At 56.8% G+C, this 12154-nt stretch overlaps 2 protein-coding genes across 4 annotated transcripts in view; one reads left to right on the top strand and one right to left on the bottom strand.

The window, feature by feature from the left end:
* The window catches only part of LOXL2 (lysyl oxidase like 2), a 103712-nt gene extending 95123 nt beyond the window's left edge, over positions 1-8589 (top strand). For 2 of the 3 annotated variants that reach the window (XM_007458811.1, XM_007458812.1), the window contains 4 exons: positions 1585-1700; positions 2860-2996; positions 6798-6909; positions 7653-8589. In XM_007458811.1, coding sequence (XP_007458873.1) covers positions 1585-1700; positions 2860-2996; positions 6798-6909; positions 7653-7732 — 445 coding nt within the window. In that variant the 3' untranslated portion in view covers positions 7733-8589. The remainder of the gene's footprint in view (positions 1-1584; positions 1701-2859; positions 2997-6797; positions 6910-7652) is intronic. The other variant, XM_007458813.1, reaches the window with a different exon arrangement.
* A 1155-nt stretch (positions 8590-9744) lies between these two features.
* The window catches only part of R3HCC1 (R3H domain and coiled-coil containing 1), a 19950-nt gene continuing 17540 nt past the window's right edge, over positions 9745-12154 (bottom strand). Inside the window, exons 12-13 of the mRNA XM_007458827.1 lie at positions 10787-10882; positions 9745-9881 (exon numbers count right to left, since the gene is read on the bottom strand). Coding sequence (XP_007458889.1) covers positions 9745-9881; positions 10787-10882 — 233 coding nt within the window. The remainder of the gene's footprint in view (positions 9882-10786; positions 10883-12154) is intronic.

The following is a 12154-nucleotide window of genomic DNA, read 5'->3' as shown; positions in this document are numbered from 1 at the left end:
CTGCGGGCACTGTTGTGGCCTCTCCCGTTGCGGAGCACAGGCTCCGGACGCGCAGGCCCAGTGGCCACGGCTCACAGGCCCAGCCGCTCTCCGTGGCATGTGGGATCTTCCCGGACCAGGGCACGAACACGTGTCCCCTGCATCAGCAGGCGGACTCTCAACCACTGCGCCACCAGGGAAGCCCCTGAAAACCTGTCCTTTTAATTCCCCTCTTCCCTCTGTCCTCTTCTGTTCCCGATCCAGTGGAGGGAGCCTGAGGCCAAACACCTGAGGCCCAGGAGGCGGGGGAAGCTGCTGTCTGGGCCTGGGGATAATCGTAGCAATGGTAGTGGTGGTGGCAGTAATAAAACACGACTCCATCACTCCTGGGAGTCGTAGCAATAAGCAGAGAGTTGACAGGTACTAAGTGCTGCTCTGTTCCAAGCCCCATGTTAGGTATTTCTGTGATTTCTCCTACTGCATCCTTACAGAACCCCTGACGGGGGATCATGCTATCATTCCCTCTTTTCTGCAGAGGGAACTCGGCTCGCATGGAAATGAAACATGTGATTCTGTTCCCCAAGCCTTGGTACCTTGTTCCTCAGTTTTTCCCCCATTTTCCAAATGTCCCTGTAATGACAGAGATAAGTGCGTTGCAGCCGCTTGTGCTATACGTGTAGCAGCTTAGGACGGGCCTGGCCACCAAGAGCTTTAGGAAGGCCCCAAGGCAACACGTGGCAGCTGTGTTTCCCTTGTTTATTCTGCACCAAACACAGGCCTTTCCAAGAATCTGCATCTGTTCTCAATTCCTCCCAAGTGACCACATGGCACACCATTAGGTAAACACTCAGTCGAGGGAAGAGCCACGGGGGTGTACAAACTCTCTCCCCCTCTACTCCTTTCCAAGGCCCGCAGGATGTGCCTGCCATCCTCTCCCTCCCACAGGGCCGAAGAGCCCTCTTTTCGCCCCCTTTTTTATTTACTCGATGCCAGGAGCACAGACTTCTGCCTCCGTCACCTGGTTCAGGACATGCGTGGGTCCCACTCATCAGCAACTGCCCTTCCCACCCCTCCTCCCCCTCTGCAGTCTCCCTCCCTCCCTCGCGACCACACTCCCACCTTAAAAGTTTTCAAAAGACATGGAAGAGTGGCTTGCATTTGTCTGCAGAAAATGTCTCAAGTAGGCCTGGGCTGTGATAGCCACTTTAGCACCCAGGACGAAGTTACACACATTTACTAAAAATGTCCTAATTTATTGAGCTTATTATTGATGCCGGGCCCTCTGCTCATCAGTTTATCTTACTATTCTCCACAACACCCTGTGCATTACGTGCGTCATCATTCCCACTTAGGTGATGAGAGAACTGAGGCCTGGGGAGGTGAGCGGGCTGTGTCCCTCCAGAGCCCACGTAAGCACCATGGTTATTAGCTCCATCCCCCCTTTCCTAATGCCCTGTTGCTGCCCACTCCTCTCCCACTGGCCGCCACTTTGGACCACACTGCTCTGCTCATGGTGTCCCCAGTGGGAAATCGCCAGCTGGGCCATCGCTTGCAGGCGGCCGTCACTCCAGAGACTGACATCCAGGCCCCCTCTCTCGCCCCCAGGCACTACCACAGCATGGAGGTGTTCACCCACTACGACCTGCTAAACCTCAATGGTACCAAGGTGGCAGAGGGCCACAAGGCCAGCTTCTGCTTGGAGGACACAGAATGTGAAGGAGGTATCTCTGGCGGGGCAGGTGGTGCTGGGGAGCTTCGGAGGGACTCACGTGCTCCCCCGTGTGCACTCACCTGGCTGGAAGCCGAGGCTGGGCGCAGGTCTCTGTGTCACCCTGTCCACTGCTGACTCTCCCCGTGACCTCCCTCACTGGGGATCCCATGACTATAGCCTGGGACTGGGGGTTAGGCAAAGCCTGGCTATAAAGGCACCTGGGTCCCCAGAGTTAGGCTGACGGGCACTGGTGGGTCCACGTGGCCGCCCGGGTAAGGCCCAAACCCTTGAACCTGACACGCAGTCCCCTCCCACTCTGGCTGCTACAGCCTTTTCTCCCTGGGTCACAACACAAGTGCCCCTCCACACTGGTTCTTACCTCCAGGTTCAAGTTAAACCCTCACTCTGAGGTTCCCAGACCCTCTCGACTGCCTCAGGCAGAGGCAGCACCGCGCTCACACCCCTAGTCAGCGGCCACGCCTGCACCGTGACCACCTGTGCGCGCACCTGCCATCCTGGCCTGACCAGACTCTCCCAGGGGAGACTCGATGACCCTTGTTAGCATGGCCGGAGCTTAGAGTAGCGCCCAGATGAGGCAGCCTCTTGATAAATGGGTGCTAATTGTCAGTGGTTGATGTGGCCCCTGACATGCCAGATGGGTTTTGAGCACCTACCGTATGCCAGGCAATGGACTGACCCAGGAAGGGTCAGAGAAACAAGCCAGACCTGAGTCCACATCCAAGTGCAGATTCCCCAGAGGGAGACAAGATGACCCCAGCAGCAAGCTCAACAATAAACACCAAAAACTTACCCAGATAAGCACCCGCTTCATTCCTAGGCTGATATTCCTTGGAAAGGCCAAGGTGGGCCAGAGTGGCCAGGGAAGGCTTCGTGGAGGAAGGGGCAATGGGTTGTGGGTAGGGAAAGAGGGAGGGATTCCATCAAAAGGAGAGCACAGAAGGGATGGGCTTCCGAGCCCAGATGAAGCCAAGGTTGTCGGCCTGGGAGAACAGAGAGATGCTGAGGGTGGGGTCTGGGGATGTCACCCACCCAGCAGGGCTGCTCGGGGCCCTTTGTGGGCAGGGTGGCACAGATGGCAGAGGAAGCCTCTTCCGGCAGAGGGGTCATGGGTGCGTGGTGACTGGGCTTCCCTCTGCCCCTGCCTTCAGACATCCAGAAGAGTTATGAGTGTGCCAACTTCGGCGAGCAGGGCATCACCATGGGCTGCTGGGACATGTACCGCCATGATATCGACTGCCAGTGGGTCGACATCACCGACGTGCCCCCTGGAGACTACCTGTTCCAGGTGAGGGGCATGAGAAGGGGCTCCAGGCCCCCGCTGATGGGAGGAGATGTCTCTGCCTTAGCAAGTGGGTGGGTAGCCTCCTTCTGATGGTGCCCAGGCAGAAAACGCATGGAGGCCAGGCCATCTAAAGTGCACAGAGTCCTACACCCGGAGGCTGTCACTGTCACCCACTGTAACCTAGGTATGTGAGACATGCAGGCCCGTGGGGAACTGCAGACCTCCTGAGACATCAATTCAGTTGACACCTGGTGCTTGCAAATCAAGATGCAACTGAGGGCCAGATTGGGTCCTCAGGCCGGGAATTTGTGCACAGACTCTAAGGCGACCTACACCTCTTGTGTGCTTTGGAGCTGTACTTTCACCTCCACCCCATCTCTCCCAGTGCCCTCACCCTGCCTTGCTTTGTGCTGTCAAGGCTAAAAGCAACCGCACAAAGAGCCATTCACCCCCAAGTGTTTGCGACTTGCCTCTCCCAGAAACGTTTGCCTCATAGCAGAGGATCTGCAGAGGGGGCAATTTTCAATGCAAAGAAATGAATCTGTAATGGTAGGCTGTTAGGGACTAGAGACAGCCTTTCCAGTGACTGTTTGAGTGGAGACTTCCCAGGACTTCCACATGCGCTGTCCAGGGGGAAGGCCCGCCCTGAGGAGACACTAAGAGGGCTTGGCCTCCCACCTTCCCGCAAATAGCTGCAGGCTCCAGCCAGGGCCCTGACTGGTGGAGGGGCCAAGGGGCACTGTATCCCCACCATCTCCCCCTCTGGGGCACAGATGCACTCCTGCCTGTGGAGGCTTCGTTTTGCCTTCTCATTTTTCCCACATCCCCACCCGTCTTGCTTTCAAGCTTGATGGTTGGGTGGCAAGTGGGCGACCAGAAAGCTGTGTTGAAAGCTTTCCTAAGGGGGCATTCAGCCAGCGCAGGGCCCAGTCACGGTCCCCACCCTATACACAGTCCTGGGAGGAACCAACACCTGCAGGGAAGTGAGGACAGAGGGGTTTTGAAAGTTTCCCTGGTCAATTTCAGAGACTGAAAATCAGACAGCCAAGCGTTTTTCCACCCACAAGCCCAGAACCGCAGACTTGGAGAGGACCGACCGAAGAGCAGAGTGCTCTCTATTTCAAAAATTGAATATCTGCGTCTGTGCACGTACTCCACGCGTGGTGGTGTATGCTTGAGGTCTGCTATCCCTTTGCCTGGGGGACGTGTAGCATCGTGTATTCTGACAATGTCTATTTAATAACTGGGGCTCCTTGAAGATCAGTGATGGGCCAGAACCTGCCTACACCCTGTGGACCCATGGTCTCATGTAATCCCCCAGGGATGGGTGTTACCCCATTACCCGCATTTCACAGCCAGGCCAACCCAGGTCACGTCGACTCCATATTCTGTGTTCTCGACTCCTAAACTATACAAGTCGCAAATTAACTCATTAGGGGCATGTTCATGGAAAAGACTGTCCCTTGTGATAGATGTGGAGCTTTAGCCGTGTGAGAGCCCCGGCCTGAGTCACCGGTTCTCTCCATTCCCACGTGGACCCAAGTGCAGGCACCAGTAATGCTGCTCCGGCAGGAGAAAGCCAGTCCGAGGAGGAGGTGGCGTTCCATCCGGAGGGGCCTGTGCACAGAGGCTCAGAGGCAGGGCTCAGTGCATTACTAGGTTCCTGGATCCACAGCAGATCTTTTTTTTTTTTCAATATAAGGTTGCCACTGCCACTGCCAATTTATTTATTTTTCGTTTGTTTGTGGGTATTTTTTTCCCAAGTTTTTAAAAATTGAGGTATAGTTGATTTACTGTATTACATTAGTTTCAGGTGTCCAACATAGTGATTCAATATTTTTCTAGCTTATACTCCATTTATAGTTATTAGAAAATATTGGCTCGATTCCCCGTGCTGTACAATGTATCCTTCCTTGTAGCTTATTTATTTCATACATAGTAGTTTGTACCCCTACCTTGCCCCTTCCCTCTCCCCATTGGTAACCATTAGCTTGCTCTCTGTATCTGTTGAGTCTTTCTTTTTTGTTATGTTCACTAGTTTGTTTTATTTTTTTAGATTCTACATATAAGTGATAACATGCAGTATTTTTCTTTCTCTGACTTATTTCACTAAGCATAATACCCACCAAGTCCATCCATGTTGTTGAAAGTTGCAAAATTTCATTCTTTTTTTCTGGCAGAGTAGTATTCCATTGTGTATATATGTATCACATCTCTATCCAGTCACCTGTTGATGAACACTTAGGTTGCTTCCACATCTTCGCTGTTGTAAACCACAGCAGGTCCTTTGTCTAAGGAACTAAAGCCAGTGATCCCCATGAGATTGGAAACCATATATCTGAGAGTCTGATGGGACTGTGGAGACCATTCTTTTCAGTCCCCACCCCTGCACCCAAGTGGGTCAAGCAGGCCCTGATAGCCCCTACTACCCACACGGTCACCCCACAGGGACACCTGGGTGGGCTCCCTCGGGGCACGGCTGTCCATGGGCAAGGGGCTGCCTGGGCCTTGGTGCAGGGGGTTTGTCCGTCCTGGTGTATGAGCCATGCATGGGCTGGGGCAGGGGACAGCTATGGTTGTCGGGTAGAAAAGAGATCAAAGAAAAGTAAGGTCACCCCAGAGTGGGACATTGACCAGCCTTACCTAGAGACACAGAGTCACGGTGGTAGCCTGGGGCCCCCAGCATGGCCTGCACTGGCCAGGATGCAGGGCTGGGGGCTCTCACTGGCCCGTTTCCCACAGCAGCTCTGGCAGGGCCCAGCCAGCCTACTAAAGGGTCACACACAGGCCCTTCTGGAGGGAAAGGTCCTGGGGGCCCCAAACCTACAGAATGTGCCTTAATTAGCAGGCTACCCCTCCCCCATCACACTGACCTAGAGCAGCACTGCCCCCCTTGTCTCCCTGGGCTCTCAGCCCTTCCACATGTGGCAGGGCCCTCGGGAAAAGTCTCGTCTGTGTCCTCCATACCTTCGCCCACAGCCCCAGGCCCAGCTTCTGTCCCTCCCCTTTCTCCTCTGAGTTCCTCACCCCAAATCCCCCTTTTCTGTCCGCTCTCAGAAGCCCCCTCAAAATGATGGTCTTCCTGCCCCTGCTCCTTCGGGCTGTGCCCTCTTTCCTAGGATGATGCAGAGGAAGGGGGACAAAGCAGGCCCAGTCTCCCCCAGAGCCCAGGCCCTGCACTGGTGAGCGGGAAGGGCTTGGGGATCCCCTAGAGCAAACCGAGGCCTGGAGAGCGGAAGGGACGTGTCCAATGTCACACCACCGGGAGCAGTGTCGTCTCCAGCACCCAGGGCAGCCCCCCTCCAACTCCCCACAGCGCCCGGGCCTTGTCCCCACCCCTCCTAGCACATCCTACTCCCCGGCTCCCTTCTGGTGCCTTCAACAGCCGTTCCGTGGCCTCCCCAGGCCCCAGCTCCTGCCTCTGTACCAAACCTCCCAGCGCACCCAGGAGGGCGTACGACTGTGTGTGTGTGTGTGTGTGTGCGCGCGCGCGCGTGCGCGCGCACGTGCACTCTTATGCTTACTGACCATGAAGAGCGTGCGTGTGTGTGTGTGTGAATTACACCGAGACAGAGGTGTGCAGAGGTCTCACTCCTCCAGGCCTCACCCTCCTCTGCCCCCACGACCTCATCTCCGACCAGCTCTGCGCCCACCCGGCTGCTCCTGGAACACAGCACCGGCCATGCTTGCTCCCTTCCATGAGGTCAGCCCGGCTCTGGGGGCAGGCCTGGTCTCAGCATCTCAGCTGGGCCTGGGATGGAGGGTGGCCAGGGCGGGACCCCCTCCGACCTGACTCTTCCCCAGGTCGTCATCAACCCCAACTACGAGGTGGCGGAGTCTGACTACACCAATAACGTCATGAAGTGCAGGACCCGCTATGACGGTCACCGCATCTGGATGTACAACTGCCACATAGGTAAGGCCCCCGGGCCCTCCTGGGGAGCACAGCGCCTCAGGCCTGCCAGGTCCCCCCACGCCGCAGCCCAACTCCAGGAGACAGGCAAGAGCTGCCCCACTTTCTCCAGGAGGCAGAGCAGCTTCCTAACTTGGGCAAAGACTTCAGGGAATGGGGCCAGCCTCGCATTTCCACGCGCAGGAAGGACACTGTAGACACCACAGGCCTGGATGGAGACTGGGTTTTCACAGCCAGCTCTGGCTAAGGAGAAAGGATGGGGCAGAAACCGGGCCGGCCCAGCGTAGACCCCAAAGCTATTTCAGGGCTGGAGCTGAGGCCACCACCTCATTACGCATGAAACCTCAAAAATGGGGGCGTCAGCAATTTGAGGGCTCTGTGTATCGTTTTCCTGCCGAGAGCTAGAAGCTAGTCAAACACTGTGGCTTCTGGTCGCCTGTAAAGAAGCTTTTCCTCGCGTTATACAACCTGGGTTCCAAAAGGGGAGGCTGAGCTTTCTCTTCCGTGGGAAGTGATGGCCTCGCTCTGACTGGAGGAGAAAACAAAAAGCACTAGTTTTAGTCGCTCCTTCACTCGACTTTGACAGAGCAGCTGACACGGGCCTGGCCCTAGAGATGGCCAGCACCTGTCGCTGCCCTGGGGGTGTCACATAGAGGTGGCCGCCCGAGGAGGGTGGTGGCTCCAGGGACCCTGTGACCTGTGCATCCGGTTTGCCAAACTCTGTCTCCCTGATGCCCACCCCTCAGGTGGTTCCTTCAGTGAAGAGACAGAAAAAAAGTTTGAACACTTCAGTGGACTCATAAATAACCAGCTCTCCACGCGGTAAAGCAGTGACATGGTCACCTCTTGCCTTTGGGCCACAGCGCATCTTCCCCAACGACCGACAGTCTCGCCCTGCTCCCCTTCATCCAGCCCGGCTCGCCTGTCTCGACCCCCTGCAGCCCCGGCCATACTCAGGAGGAAGGCAAGGAAGGCATGTTCCTGACACCTGCAGGCTGGGAAGGCCTCTGGGGCTGGGGCTTGTCCACGGGGCTGTGGGAGCAGTGCCAACGGACAGCCATCCTGTCCAGGACCCCAGCGCACAGGTTGTCACCAGCTTGTCCCATCCCAAGCACAGTCCACTCCGAGTCTCACCACCTGCCTGGGTCACCACAGACAACACGGGGCCATCTTCTTCTCAAGTTCCAAGCTGGCAACGTGAGTGATCAACCCGCGGAGGTCTGGCTGAATCCCATTTCTCCTCCTCTTAGGTCGTTTCCAGCCAACTGGAGTATCTAGACTTCTCTTCCAATTAAACAAACTGCCTCTATTCTCTCCACACATATAAATAATGCTGCCACACGTCTTCTGATTCAGTGAGCTCAGAGCTGGTACATCTCTCCCCCACACACCCCCGTGTCCTCTTATTTTTCAAGATACTATTATTATATTCTATTTTCACAGACTTTGAAACACAAATTTAGTGGCATTTCATATTGGGCATCTGGGCCTTTGAAAGTACAGCTCAGAAGAAAACCAGCCCTCCTGTGTAAGTGACTTCTCCTTCTGTCCTTCCAGTTCTGTAACTGATTGAACGGTGCTATAACCAGGGTCCTGGGTGATGAGGACACTTACCGATCGCCATGTGTCACCACAGACACTTACACATACTTGAAACTTGGAATAAAAGATTTATGACCTGCATGTGTGTTTCATTTGGGCCTCTGCACGCAGCCCCTGAGCAGCAGAGCTCCTTTCCCTAGTCGGCAGTCAGGGAGCTTGGCACCATTACATGTGCTCTCCTGCAGAGACTGAGTTCCTGGGCCCCTCCCGTCCAGCGTGGCCACAGGGGCCTCCTTCAACGCACACCACAGAGGAGGGGCGACTCCTGCCGAGAGCCGCAGTCTAAGGAGGTCAGGAAAATCAACAGAAACACAGGCCTCAGCCTTTCTTCAGCTCTTGTTTTTTAGTGAAATGTGTCAGGGGCACAGTGGTTGTGTGAGGACCAGATGGGACATCTAGACTTAAGTCTCAGGCTCTGGGGGAGGGGGAGTCAAGTAGATCATGGGTCCCCGGGGTGCAGTGAGGGTGGACCCCGAGCCAGCCACTCTCCCCGCAGGCGTGGAGCTCCCTCTTGTGTCATAGCACGCTGTGGCCCAGCAAATCGAGGGGTCCACGATGACCTCAGAGCGCCAGGCAGGACCACTCGGCACCAACTCCACCCAAACCGGAAAGATGAGTGTGCTGGGACCTTGTCTGCACACAGCTGCCCTCCCCGCCATTCCAGTGAGGGGAGAGAACTCGGTGGGCATTTCAGATTTCGCCTCTTGGCTTGTTCTTGTTTATTTCCGCAAGGACCCCCCCCACACACACCGCCCCGTGTAACCCACACCACTGGTGACACTGGGACCAGTCCAAAGAGGGGGGGGGGCCTGCAGCACTGCCAATAGCCCACAGCTGCTCTGGGGGAGACTGGGCAGGTGTCACACAACAGGTGTAACCTACACCCCCAAGCCGGTAAGTCTCTGCGCAAAAATGCCTTCGAGGCCCAGCTGGATCCTAGAGCCCAGTCAACTAGAGTGAGGAGAGCTTCAGCAGCCCCAGGTCTCAAATGGGAAGCGAACAGCGCCCCCTAGTGCCCAGCGGCACACCATCCCATTTTGAAGCAATCACATCAACAATTCTTACATTTTTATTTTTTCTCAACTTCTGGAACTAGACCAAGGTAAAGCCCCCCATGCCCCACAGTGACGCTCCAAGGATGGCTCAGGGCTGCCCTGGTGTGTGTAAAGGCTTGCGGTGTTGGGGCCCCAGATGAGGAGGGGGTCGGGGGGCGCCAATCCAAGCCGCCTGGGCCTCTCAGGGCCTCAGGGTCGGGGGAGGCTCCACTGCAGGCCGCTCTTTCTTTCTGTGTTGGAGCCCCAGGGCCCGGGCCACCAGCCTCCGGGCCACGGCTGTGTTTGTCTGTGGTCTCTCCTTTGCCAGACGCAGAAGCTCTAAAAGGAAAGCCCCACGGGGTGGGGACTTGAATTCAAGGCTATGGCCTCTCCTCCCAGCAACACAGCGGCCTCAGAGGCCATTAGAGCATGACCAGATGCTGCTGAGAGGGGGCCACCTAGGGCTCCAGGCCCCCTGTGGGGTCCTGACTAATCCTATCACCTCTCTGCGCCCTCCCTGTTTCTCTGTGGCGGCTGTGTTAATCCTGTCTACCCCCTGCTTTGTAGGGCCCTTTGAGAGGGAAAGCGAATCAGGATGGGACACCTGGAGCTCTTGGGTCAACAGACAGGATGTTTATTGTCCCCAAGGAGTCTGGGACAAAGACCACGTAATCCGCAAGAATGTGGACCGCCTCAGCAGGCTTCTCCCAGGCCAGCTTTGCCAGCCACTGCTTTGCAGCCATGGAAAAGTGGCCTCTAAAGCGCCCTCGTGCTTTCTGGGAGGAGAGGCAAGGGGAGATGTCATTTATACGGCATCTTCCGTGTGCCCCGCACCGCTGCGGCACGCGTGCCAGGCTTTCTTATTCACCCCAGTGCTTACGTCACAGACGTTAGGTGACTTGCTCAAGGCCAACTTACATAAGTGCCAGAGCCAGGATCACACCGAAGCCCAAGCTTTTTACCCTACAGCAAAACATGGCTTCCGCGGCCGCACAGAAAGACCAAGCTTCCCCCTGAGCCACACCACAAGAGGTGTGAGCGGAGGGCAAGCCCGGGACAGAGCAGCTGGCAGACAGCACTGATGAGGGGCCCCCCTGGGGTGGGGAGGAGCACCCCACTGGCCACTGCAGCCCAGGAGCCCTAAAGCAGAGAACTGAAGAGGGGAGGGAATCAGAGGGAACGGCACGCCCCGCCCAACCGAACGCTCCCACAGCCCCTCCCACTCAGGCCACCGGCTCCCTTACTTGGCCTCTGCAGGGCCTTCAACTTGGACTGCTTGGTTCCCTGCGTCAGGGGCCGGATCTTGAGCGTGGAGAAATCCCTGGTCAGGGCCTCAGCAGCTGTGGAAAGACAACAAACAGATCTGGAGCCATGCCCTCTTCCTCCTGCTGAGGCCTCCGCAGGACCCAGGAGCACGAGTGTCACCCCAAGGCCCACGCAGCTGCTTTGTACACCCATTCAGAGCTCAGGGACAGGGCTGCCCCATGAGCTTGCCTCGCCCCCGGAGCCCGCAGACCTGCACGGGGCCACCCATGCTCTCAGGTGGACAAGCCCTCGGAGCCCAGCTTCCACGTTCCTGCCCCAGGCTGGTCGGGAGCCGCGTAAGCCTACAGTTCTGACGTCAGGAGAGGCAGGCCCCCGCCTTCCAAAGCCCGGGAGCTTAAAACAAACGCCACCCTTCCCCCACTCGAGACCCTCCCAGGGAACGTGCCCTCACTGCCCCAAGCTGTGCCAGGCCTTGGAGCACTCAGGCCACTTAACAGACACAGCAGGTCAGAGGTCAGAGCTGGGAGGGGCTTCGGGTCCAAGCCACTGTAGGGATGAGGAAACTGGGGCCAGGACGTGGCCTGCCCGTGCCACACAGCCTGGTGGAGCCCAGACGGCAGCCGTGGCCATGCCTAGCCCACTGTTCCTCCTTCCCGTGGGCCAGAAAGCCTCTGGGCCTCCCCCTGCCCCCGCCTCTCTTTCAGTGGCTCCCTCCCTGGGGTTGAAGCCCCTACCTCGCCCCAGTCCTCTTGCTCTCTAGACACTGCCCCTCTTCCCTGAAACCGCAGGCTCTCCTGAGAACTGGGCCCACCCCGGCCATGGTCACTCCCAGCTCTGTGTTCAGACGCTGTTGTTGTGAGAAGCCCAGCCAAGGGCGGTGGGGTACCAACTCTTTACAAATACGCCCAAAGTGAGCAGTGGCGTGGCAGGGGCAGCTCAGGAAAGTGGCCAAGACGGAAGACGTGCACCGTCCAGGGCTACAGCCAGGAGGCTGGCTGGCCTCCCCAGCTCTGACGCCAAGAGTCTTAGTAACCCTGACCACACACTGACATCCAGGGAACTCAGTCTCCCCATCTGTGAAATAGGGGTCACCTGACCTACTTCTTGGCGCTGTAATGAAAATGGAATGAGACGCATCTGCTCAAACCGTATGAAATTGCCGTATTTGAATGCTTTTGACCTATAAAAATGGCACATTCGGGACTTCCCTAGTGGCACAGTGGTTAAGAATCTGCCTGCCAATGCGATGGACACGGGTTCGAGCCCTGGTCCAGGAAGATCCCACATGCCGCGGAGCAACTAAGCCTGTGCACCACAACTACTGAGCCTGCACTCTAGAGCCCACG

This window comes from Lipotes vexillifer, unplaced genomic scaffold (assembly GCF_000442215.2).
Source record: "Lipotes vexillifer unplaced genomic scaffold, Lipotes_vexillifer_v1.1 scaffold484, whole genome shotgun sequence".
Lineage (NCBI taxonomy): Eukaryota > Metazoa > Chordata > Mammalia > Artiodactyla > Lipotidae > Lipotes > Lipotes vexillifer.
This window is presented reverse-complemented; position numbering and strand designations above follow the sequence as displayed.